At 43.0% G+C, this 12068-nt stretch overlaps 1 protein-coding gene across 1 annotated transcript; it reads right to left on the reverse strand.

The window, feature by feature from the left end:
* Positions 1 to 2531: 2531 nt before the first annotated feature.
* On the reverse strand, positions 2532 to 8466 carry LOC139455900 (uncharacterized). The gene is made up of 6 exons (XM_071237447.1): positions 8370 to 8466; positions 8202 to 8280; positions 5695 to 5849; positions 4449 to 4613; positions 3833 to 3879; positions 2532 to 2671 (listed from the first exon to the last, which is right to left on the reverse strand). The coding sequence occupies exons 2-6, from the start codon at positions 8243 to 8245 to the stop codon at positions 2627 to 2629; spliced, it is 456 nt and encodes a 151-aa protein (XP_071093548.1). The 5' UTR covers positions 8246 to 8280; positions 8370 to 8466; the 3' UTR covers positions 2532 to 2626.
* Between the last annotated feature and the right edge of the window lie 3602 nt (positions 8467 to 12068).

A 12068-nucleotide genomic window follows, 5' to 3' on the forward strand; every position in this document is an offset into this window, starting at 1 on the left:
GGCAATTGGTAACCCAAAGAACACGGGTACATACGGTACAAGTCAAAATAGGGAATTGTATCAGACATAATTGATGTGTCAAATTTGGAAATGTCCTCCACATGTCTACCATAAATCGTTTAAAAAGCTAAGTCATTGAATATTGTAACCCTGATGAAACACCTTTTAATCGAGTCATTGACGCTCTTTGAAATCTTCGTGTAAAGAGCCTGTACGTCAAAAGTTGTGAAATGGCGACACCAAAGGCTGCTGTAAAATTGCTCGACATAAAGGTAAAGTTGACTATTAGAGAATTATCCTTCTTGTCACCAAGTCTTGTGGATAGTTTTTGTCACGGAGTCTCACTGGTCTCCTTTATTTCTTGTTCGGGTGGGTAATAACTCAGTGGAAGGGAATTGGCTATTTGATGTTCATATATAAAAGCACAGTATAAAGTTCTAACTCTTCGGTACAATATAGTTATAATTAAATAAGTGGAGTAAGATTGAACACAGTTTTAATTGTCTAGCGCTTTCAACTCGTACCACATACGAGTCTCATCAGGCAATAACTGAATAACGGACATGTCCGCTAGCCAATTAAAACTGTGTTCAATCTTACTCCACTAATTTAATTATTACTATATACCAAAATATATTTGATATCAAAAGACACTCGGGTGAGATTTCTCTCTCTCTCTCTCTCACACACACACATGCACACACACGCACACACACACACGCACACGCACGCACACACACACACACACACACACACACACACACACACACACGCACGCACGCACGCACGCACACACACACACACACACACACACACACACACACACACACACGCACGCACACACACACACACACACACACACACACACACACACACACACACACACACATATATCTTCCTGGCCGAAATTGCTTTGTTTTGATTTTGCCAATCCCAATGAATGTCGGAAAGAAAAGTCGTCTACCATGTTACCGAGTTTCCTAATGTTATATATGTTACTGTGACAAGATACCGCTGGCAATTCAGATAAGCGCAATCTACAACCACATGTTTAAAAGCTTGTCAAGGTAAGGCTTTAGGTACATGTTTATAAATAAGGTGTGTTTTTTCCTTGTGAAATATAGCTTGATTCATGGTCACCATGTCAGATTGCTGGTCGTGATTGTGAACGCGTCAGTTTGAGGTGTGGTCTCTCAAACGTGTCACACTATCTAAATCCTTTCAACCAACGCATTGTCAGACATGATTCCGTTTCGTTTGTTTAATAATCTGTCCACTATGTAATAATCTATTGGACTTGCCCCCCCCCCCCCCCCCCAACACGTGTAGCTGCACGTGCCTTTATACCCTACCTGATATACCGTTCCTATATCCATGGGGGCGGTCGGGTAGCCTCGTGGTAAAAGCGTTTGCTAGTCATGCCGAAGACCCGGGTTTGATTCCCGACATGGGTACAATGTGTGAGGCCCATTTCTGGTGTCCCCCGCCGTGATATTGCTGGAATATTGCTAAAAGCGGGGTAAAACCATACTCATTCAGTCAGTCATATATCCATGGATGTACAATGCATTTGTTACAACCGGGATCGGGTGGTCAGACTCATTGACTTGGTTGATGCATGTCATCGTATCCAAATTGCGAAGATCAATGCTCATGCTGTCAATCACCGGATTGTCTGGTCCAGACTCGATCATTTACAGATGGCCGAAAAATGGCTGGAATTTTGCTGAGTGCGTCGTTAAACAACAAACAAACAACTTTTGACGTCAGATGTCCGGATGCCTTTGTTGTTTATAGCGTTGCACTAGAAGTATTTCCATGGAATCAGCGTGGAGACATATACTACTCATTATACATGATAACCTTCATATATCAAAACATACCCACTAATAATCATTCGCCATTCATCAAAACACTCGGTTGACCAACTCACCATAACGTAATGGTCGTTTTTTGAATGTAAATATAATACGTCAGTGCCAGAGAGTAACCAGTCTCAATTATCCACCGAAACAAATTCCACTGAGCGTAAAAGACAAAGTCGTGTGAACATTATATAGTTGATTCCTGAAAATATGTGATAAAGGTAAGGATGCCCTGCCCTGCTGGTACCCCTCGTCACTCAGACAATACATTATTTGCAAAAATATGTACCGTATTTCCTCTATTAGACGCCCGGGCTTCTATTTATTTAGGACAAGCCTTTGACCCGGCGTCAATTAGAGGCCCGGCTTCTATTAATACCCCCATTTCACTATGACCACGAATGTCCCGAATCGTCACGAAATGGAAATATTTTGAGTCCTCATTGTGTAATTTAGGTCCCAAAAAGGGATCATTAATTGTATCAATTGATCGACCCGGCATCTATTAGAGGCACGGCTTCTATTTTTTGCACTGAACAATTGACCCGGCTTCTATTAGAGGCCGGCGTCTATTAGAGGTCCGGCGTCTAATTGAGGAAATACGGTATGTGTATGTTGCCTAAAGCCTAAAGCAGTATAGTACAGAAATAAGAAAAGCACACATGGTACTGAACCTATATTTTATTTCAACTTTCTTTATGAAATACTGAGGCATGAATAATGAAACTGTTGTCCACACCGGAAGTGACGTCACAGGACGCTCAGGCAGTGTTTTGATGTGAGAATGGCACACAGTCTTGATACAGCTGAAACAACATGGCGACAATACACATCCTGCACATTATCTACCAAATGTATTGCGTCCTGGGTTACGCCGACTGTAACAATCTTCCCTGAGTACGCATCCTCTGTATCTCCAGGGTTCGCATTTCGGTAAACCTATACTAACTCCTGGATCCAAATTCTCGCGATCTCAAATTACCTGTCCTTGATTTTCATAAGCCAATCTGATTTGTTACGCTACTCAGTCCAACGGACCAATCAAAATGCGAGTTAGAAAACAGCTGCAATGTTGGGTTGGCGATAGCATCGACATGGCTGCCAGTCCCATTGATTACGAAAGAATTGGCGAGAAATTCAACATTGAAATGCTACTGACTCGCAAAAGAAAGCCCTCGCAATTTTTTTAATGGAAACAGAGACCATATACCGGTATATGGTCTCTGATGGAAAGGACGTCTCCCTGCCCAACTGGCGGTCACTTTGGTTTCTAGGCAATACGAGTTACCTGCCTTGCCCATTTCCTTTTGCCTTGATTGGTCGGTAAAAAGGTAATGGAACTCAAGGGCAGGTAATTTGAGATTGCGAGAACCATGGGATTTGGATCCAAAGCTGTACTGGAGCATCACTTCTGGGGCGTGATTCCCAAAAGATGACAAAGTAGTGAAAATTATATGAATAGATCACCGAAAATCAGTGATGACACTAGGCTCTGGCCAAGGGTTAGGCATACCCTGCCCTACCGGTAGCACCCGCCACTCACGCAGTTAACATAAGAAACTAAGTGTTTTGTTGCCTGACTCCCCACAGCCATACGATCCAGTCTTATTTGGGGATTAAGCAGTCCTTGGAATGAACGCCCATTGATTACATTTAATGATCCAATTTTCTGCATCACAACTTTCTTCCATAAACCGTGAATTATGAGATAATCATGATGTATTTCCTGATTTGCGGGTGTTTTTTTTACCCTTTCTTCGCCAACTGGACTTGACACGCTTATACCCAAGCACGGGTATGGTGGTGACAGACCTAGAAGCGTAATCTTGGCGACCCGGGATTCGAACCCACAAGTATAGATTTCTGGCGTCCCCAAAGGATGCGCAGCAAATTGCGTCGCCTTAGAGGACTGGGCGACCCGTCTCCCAAATTACACTGAAGAATTCAGGCTGTGTGTTGATACTCACGTGAGTCAAATATATAGTGAACTCAACGTCCGACACTTTGCCGTCATCTGGAAAGAAACAACAGGCAAATCACGAATAAGCACCAAACTTAAGTAGAGTGGATACCATGACATAGATAGACCCAGGTAGTAGATGGTAGTAATAAACACACGACAAAGATAACACCTTGATGTAGACGGTAGTCATAGAAACGGAGGATAACACCTTGATGTAGACGGTAGTCATAGAAACGGAGGATAGCACGACATAGATAACATCTTGATGTAGAAGGTAGGGTAGTCATAGAAACGGAGGATAGCACGACATAGATAACACTTTGATGTGAACGGTGGTCATAGAAACGGAGGATAACACCTTGCTGTAGGCAGTAGTCATAGAAACGGAGGATAGCACGACATAGATAACACCTTAAGGTAGACGGTAGTCATAGAAACGGGGGATAACACGTCCTTGATAACACATGGATGAATATGTAGTCATAGAAGTTATATCTACTGGAAGGAGCTATTTTAATTCACTTTTGAAGGACTACCAGCGTCTCCAGTGAACAATATTAATTTTGTGTAAAACCTGACATTAAATATTATTTTCATTTATTTACTGGAAGACTACTCACGGTCCAGGTCCATAATGGCCTGGAGAGGAACGAAGTCAAACAGTCCGAGGAAATCATCGTTCGTTTGGTCCAGATGCTGGAAGATGTAGTCGGCAAAGTCCGGAACGTCACGGTATAACGCGTGCCATTTTGCAACAAACTCTCTCCTTGTGATCATACTGTCCCCTGGGGGTAGAAAGTAAATTCATGAATATATATGGTTCCATGTCATATCCTGTTTGTTAACCAGGACAGGGCGGTCGGGTAGCCTAGTGGTTAAAGCGTTCGCTCGTCACGCCGAAGACCCGGGTTCGAATCCCGACATGGGTACAATGTGTGAAGGCCATTTCTGGTGTCCCCCGCCGTGATATTGCTGTAATATTGCTAAAAAGCGGCGTAAAACCATACTCACTCACTCAACCAGGACAATTGTTTGTTTGTTGTTAATCGCCGCACTAAGCAATATTCCAGCTATATGACGGCGGTCTGGACCGGACAATCCACTGCTTGACACCATGAGCATCGATCCACGCAATTGGGATTCGATGCAAGCATCAACCAAGTCAGCGCGCCTGATCACCCGATCCCGTTAGTCGCCTCTAACGACAAGCATAGTCGCCTCTTACGGATAGCATGGGTTGCTGAAGACCAAATCACGGTGTGTCAACTTGAGGTGTTATGAAAGCCTTGGCCAACTGGGACACACTTGCCCCTCTATTGACTATGGCATTGACTTCAGACGAGTACATATCAGTAAAGATCGGCTGGAAAACAAATAATGATTAGGACATATCATCTTTTATATCTCAAAAAGATACCAGTTTAGTGTTATTATACACTACAGTATCAGTTGCAAAGCCGTTCAGTATCCACAAGCAACAGCAATATAGGTTGTTTTTTGTCTTAATTTCTGTTGAAGAAAGACAAGTTCTATGGATGAACAACTTCTTTATTACAATTAGTGCGACATTTCGGTGTAGATCCTAACACCTTTATCAAGCAAGTGATGTTCATCCATAGAACTTGTCTTTCTTCATCACACCAACTTCTAAATGCCACTGAAAGAACTGTTATCACTGAATGTTGGCGACCACATTTGATACCACAGGAATTCAAAATTCTGATTAAAACAATTGTGTCTTAAACTATCTACACCCTCCTTATGTTTTGTTCAGAGTGGGCTGTGTGATGGTAAAAGGCACACGAGTACAATATTTTAAGCAAAACTTCTGAATCGTGTAGTCAATAAAGATATCCATATATTTACCATTTGTATCAAACTTGCCAATAAACTCAATAATGACCTCAAGGGGTGAGAGTTCATGGTCGCCGTTAATGTCGGCGTCAGCAACGACCTTCTCGATGACGTTGTCAGCTGCCAGACTGTCCACGTTGCTGTGGATGCAGTGTTGTGGCCCCTGACTGTGGAGAGGAGATATGTACAGACATGTAGACCTGGACATACTTCAAAATATGGCATCATGTTGCAATCTCAGTAAGATCAGATCTAAGTTAAAGATCCGCTCAACAAAGATCTGAGGACACCCCATTACGGGTTACGCCAGAACGACCTTCCATCCGGCCAATCAGAGCCTCGCTCACCAGATCATGACAGTGACAGTCGGAATGCGTTTTCTAATCATGCAGCCTCGAAACGGTCAACACGGGGTATTCCGAACTACAGCTACGGGCTTTAACGAATCCGTCAAAATCATCTCTCGCGTTAATGGAATTAATATTTAAACGGAAAGGAGGTACTGCCATACAATCTAGGCCATCTAATGGACATTTCAGAAGGTTCTTTTGTTCAGTTTTCGAATTTCGAATCGAGAACTTTGTCAAAATACTTTTCAAAGCCTTGTCGCCAGTTTGAAACTAGTGTTGTATTAGTTGCTTTCTAATTGGCTAATGTCGATTTCATGTTAGACATTTCATTGGTCGGTTAAAGTTCGCGAATGGTCGTTCTGACGCGATCTGTAATGGGATGTCAAAAGATCTTTGTTTTGCGGTAGTGCATTAAGTGCAGTATATGACATCATGCATGATGCATTATATTAGTAGTGTATGTAGTGCAGTATGTAAAAACATGCATGACGCTTTATATTAGGCTTGGATGTAGGACAGTGTATGAAAGCATGCATGACGCATTATCATATACTGATTCTGCTTATCTTACACTTGTTATATACTTGATTTCATTCATTGTTTGTGTATGGGGCTGTAATTTCCAGGCTCGACCCTAGCGCCACCAGTGGCTGTTACGAGTTATGTCCCTTCAATGTCCCTCCTACTGACCAATCTGATTCCATCTCTCATATCACTTGCATTTACTTTAAACAAAATGGCGGCGCCCAGTCAAGACGATCTGATTTGTTTGTTTGTTGTTTAACGCCGCACAATATTCCAGCTATATGACGGTGGTCTGTAAATAATCGAGTCTGGACCAGACAATCCAGTGATTGACATCATGAGCATTGATCCACGCAATTGGGATCAATAACATGCATCAGCCAAGTCAGCGAGCCTAACCACCCGATCCCGTTAGCTGCCTCTTAGTATAGTCGCCTTTTACGACAAGCATTGCTGCAGACCCATTCTACCCCGGATCTTCACGGGTCCAGGACGATCTGATTGATAATCAAGATCTATATTGTAATAAAACGGGTCTTACCCCGCGAAGTGCACCTTGATTAAAAGCTTGAAAAGTTTGCAAAATACCCGTCGACCGAAATCAGCACGTTGAAATCCATGTCGCTTACGAACCGGATGTGTAGTTCGATTTTGATTGGACTATGCATAGACTGGTTAGTCCAGCCGAAAAGTAACTCCATAATTACAGCCTAGTTCCGCAAAGGTGGAAACTTCCTTGCCTCGGGAAGATGGCAACGCGCGGAGAGCCAGTGGTCTGCTGACATGCTGGAAACTGGCATCAGTCAGCGTGCAGTCGCCAAAAAGTTCAATGTTTCTCAGTCTGTGATTAGTAGACTATAGAACGGGTACCAACAAATCCAAAATGTTGACGATGGACCCCGTTTAGGGCGTCCAAGGTCAACAACAGGAGCACAAGATCGATTGATCCAAAAGCAGGCTGTACGAAATCGAGCTCAATCAACAGCAAATCAAATTGCTGCAAACTTTTATTAGGCTACTGGAGTATGAATTACAGGTCAGACGATTAGACATCGTCTCCATACAGTTCATGTCCATGCTGGACGGCCACGTGTTGTGCCGCCCCCTACAAATCGCCATATTGCCAACACACGGCAATGGTGTACACAACGTCGAAACTTGGGTAATCGTCGCTGGTTCCGATTCAGTCTGCACTTCCTTTGAAGGCGCGGTCGTATCAAGCGACATCGAAGTGAACGTCAAGCCAATATCAACCTGAAGGTGGCCAGGCCCTATAAGAGGAGTGGTAGCGACTCCCTCAAATCGCCATCAAAAGATTTCACTATTTCGCAATTCCTTATGTGAGACTTAGAACGTGCGAATCAACCATTTAACCTACTAATTCACACCTGTCGTTAAATGCTTCATACACACGTCCCCCGTGAGAATTCCGGACAAGAATATTGCAGGCTCGGGGACTTGGTTGAGAGCGTGTCATCGAACCCAAACGGTGTGCGGATCGTTCTTCATAATATCGATCACTTGGGTGTCTGGTTCAGACTCAATTATTTACAGGCCGTCAAATAGCTGGAATATTGCAAACAACAAACACACAAAAAACACATTTACATAATATGCTCATTATAAACCTAATTAACCACTCACCCGTACACGCCAACAGCGAGGAGAAGCGTTATAGCGAGGAACATTGTCAGGGAGTACCGGTACTACACTGCTGAGTTGTCTGTAAATGATGAAGTCAAGAAATCAAAGCACCCGCAGTCACATCTCAAAGCATCTAGAATTACGTTTAAAGGTCTTTATCATATTTACCACACTTTGAGCGAAGACCACAATTGTTCGGATGGTGTAACGGCAGTTTGCAGTGAAGGAATTTACAGCTTTTATAATTATTTATCGCAAAAAAGTACAAAACCTGATCACCAAGCTTGAAAAATGTTCTCAGTGTAGTTGAATATGTGGCACAGATTGTCACGCACATGGTTACTTCCCATGGTCGGATGATTGATCCAGCTGATGTTCTCTTATCGTCCTATCTTCAACCAAGGGACGCAACAACCCTGCCGTGTTGGCCTTGAGACGTGGAGTGAAATACGAGATGGGCCATAAGAAATGGATAATACAGAGACTACTTATTGATATTTTTTGCGTTTAAATAAGTTTATTTGTGTAAATTTAATTGAGCCTTGATTGTTCTGCAATGTATGCATTCCGTGACTGGAAGAGGGACAGACCGCACTTCCAAATTTATATACTATAGTTTACTGACGGAAAATAACTGTGCTTCATAAGTGGTGTGAATATTATGTTATTGAAACTAATATTTGGTTATTCGTCTGATCAATGTTTTATCATATTAATAAATGACATTGACAAAACCCATACATGACACGTCCTAAAACGGGGGTGGTGGAACAACATGCCTACAGGCGAGGCAGTGACTGCAGATTATTGAAAACAGCCTAGGAGATGTTGTTTCAAATGTAAATCAAAGACTGCCCCAACTGAGCTTGTTTTATTCCCCGGATTCTCATCCTGTCGAAGGCCTCCTCCCATCCTATCCTATCCTATCCTATTCTGGGGAAGAGGCCAGGAGACACAGCCGGCCATGGCAGTACAGCAATGTTATGCAAGGGTGGGCGGGTTTCAGGTGCGACAAGCGCGTGATTTACCTACTTGATTATTTCATCGCCCCAAATGAAAAACGACACTTTTGTTCAGAGAGCTATTATCATTCCCTTTACAAGATAAAACTATTATGGTCAGCTAATTATAGCGCATGTTTCATAACCTTGGCTGATTTTGGCACAGACAAACATAAACTTTACATTCAGTCCATTATGTTATTGTGGGAAGTCATTGCTGTGAATTTAAAAGGACGCCTAACCACCACAATATGTTAATTATAAGTTGTCCATCGGCCTCGAGGGGGACATGGGTTGATTAACTCTATGTTAGTTATTGTTAAACCCACGGACAACGATTTTATCTTACCGCACACCTAATTACATTGTAGGTATGTCTTATGCCTTTGAATCGGTAAGAGTACCACAGTTAGGCATTTATCCACTTCTAAACAAACTTGGATTTATTCCCTTAGATCTAGTTCATTCGGAAAATATCATACTTATCCAGAATGCCGTCTAACATATTTAATTCGTGATACAAAATTAAGGTTGTTATGTTGCAAATGTAATGTCAACAGTTCGGCAATTCGAGCGGGGAACATAAAAAATGTAACTTACATGTCAGCTGGGTACACTGAAAATAATAAAATGGGTCTCAGCCAGTCAGAATTCGACATGCATGTGGAATGTAAGATAATAAGCATTACGTCGTCAAATTCACGCACCTGTCAGACGCTCTTGATAAAATCTCTTATTTCCACACAAGAATGCAGATATTCCAGTTATATCACGGCGTGTCAGCTTAATGTGGGAGGAAAGCCCGAAGTGATGCAGGTCTAAGACGTTTACCACTTCGGTGAAACCCACAAGCACGGGTATGGTGCTGAAAAAACCTAGAAACATAATCGGGGCGAACCGGGATTCAAACCCACAATCATAGGTTTCTGGAGTGCCCAAGGGACGCAACTCTGCACAGCGAATCGCGGCGCCTTAGACGACTGGGCCACCCGTGCGCCCTGTGAATAGAGTGGAATGCTGGGAGAGGTTAAAAGACGTAAGCTCTGCAAGAGCCTCCGTGGTCTAAAGGTAGAGCGTACGCCAGGAGAGCGGATGGTCCGGGGTTCGATCCCCGACCGCCTCATACCAAAAGACGTTAAAAGATGGTACTTGTTACCCTGTCTGGCGCACGGCATTGAGGGGCTAAAACAAGGACTGGTCGGTTCGGAGTCAATATACTGTGTCTGAGTGGGGTATTCATGTTAAACTGCGGCATGGTATCTCAGTGGGCTAGCACTATAAATCGGCATCAGTCCGGACTAGTACAAGCAGCCACATACATACATACACGTGCATGCACGTCGCTATATAAGTGCAATAATCTTGGACGCGACGTTAAACCCCATTTCTCCTCACCTCACCTCCCGAGGCAAGGGAGTAACCTGATCATAAAAGTCTGGTGGTTGCGGTGTGGTGACATCATGGTTAAAGTGCGAATTGGGCCAGCTTTGGCCAAAATGATCGACGATCTCATTCCCATGTATTTTGTGACAAGTTCAAATTCTTCTGCAAGAGCATTTGCTTTCTGACTTTTTGTAATTCCCCAGAGTCTCCAATTACAGGTGGCACGGGTGGCCCAGTCGTCTAAGGCGCCGCGATTCGCTGTGCAGAGTTGCGTCCCTTGGGCACTCCAGAAACCTATGATTGTGGGTTCGAATCCCGGTTCGCCCCGATTATGTTTCTAAGTTTGTCAGCACCATACCCGTGGGTTTCACCGAAGTGGTAAACGTCTTAGACCTGCATCACTTCGGGCTTTCCTCCCACATTAAGCTGACACACCGTGATATAACTGGAATAATGTTAAAATCGGCGTTAAACCCAACTCACTCACACTCACCAATTACCGGTAAAGACGATCAAATATTAGTTCCAATGATTGTTTTCACCCTGGACCAGATATTGGTTAATGGTGTTAATCAATTGATATTAAAAACATATCCTCGCCAGCCTATCAACAATACGCTGGAACATGGCTTGTTTTTTAGGAAAGTCAGCTAAATCACATGGTAGTGAAGAGTGACATTGTATGTTTTTGTTCTTACGATGTTGGCCTTTTCACATTTGTCATTCCACCAAGGCGTTGGAGAGAATGTCGATTTCTTTCACAGATTCTATTCCAGTGGTCACTTCCGCAATTTTAATTATTTGAGTTGTGACATTTCCATTTGACATATCAACATCACCGTTTATAAGATCAGATGTGATGTGTTCAGAGCACCATACAAGAAAAAGTGCCCATTTAGCTTTCTTGAACTTCCACCAAGGGGCATTATCACAAGAAACACGAAGGTGTCAGGACCCAAATTTCAGCAAAAAGGGGAAATGGTCACTACTTAACGCATCTTCTTGAAATACATCGCAGTTGTATTTCCTGGCTATTTACGAGGATATCATCGACAGATCTAAAGGTGAAAAGGTCCATTTGCCGAGTTCCATGTAGGTCGTTTTGTCATCATTTTTTTGGGACAAGGCCTATTTCATCCAAAATGTGTTCAACGGTTTGACCATTGTAATCCGTTTTGTTACTTCCTAAAGCACACTGTGGCGGTTAAAATCCCCACATATAAAATAAGGGCCTTCGTTGGGATCAACTTATTTCAGATATTCATCTAGGTTTGGTTTACCTGTATTATGAATATACTCACCGACAAAAGAAACGCAAAAAACCCCACATCTGCTGGTTAATATATGAAGACTAACTCACATTCAAGACATATTAGATTGGTTCGATGCGCAAACGAACATACTGTTACGTTGTGGGAACCGATGATCATGAACGCATCACATGTGACGTCATAGATCCGTGACTCGAGTAGGGTTGCGACGG

The sequence above is a fragment of the Haliotis cracherodii genome, unplaced genomic scaffold (assembly GCF_022045235.1).
Source record: "Haliotis cracherodii isolate W230 unplaced genomic scaffold, xgHalCrac1.p SCAF_11, whole genome shotgun sequence".
In the NCBI taxonomy this organism is placed as follows: domain Eukaryota; kingdom Metazoa; phylum Mollusca; class Gastropoda; order Lepetellida; family Haliotidae; genus Haliotis; species Haliotis cracherodii.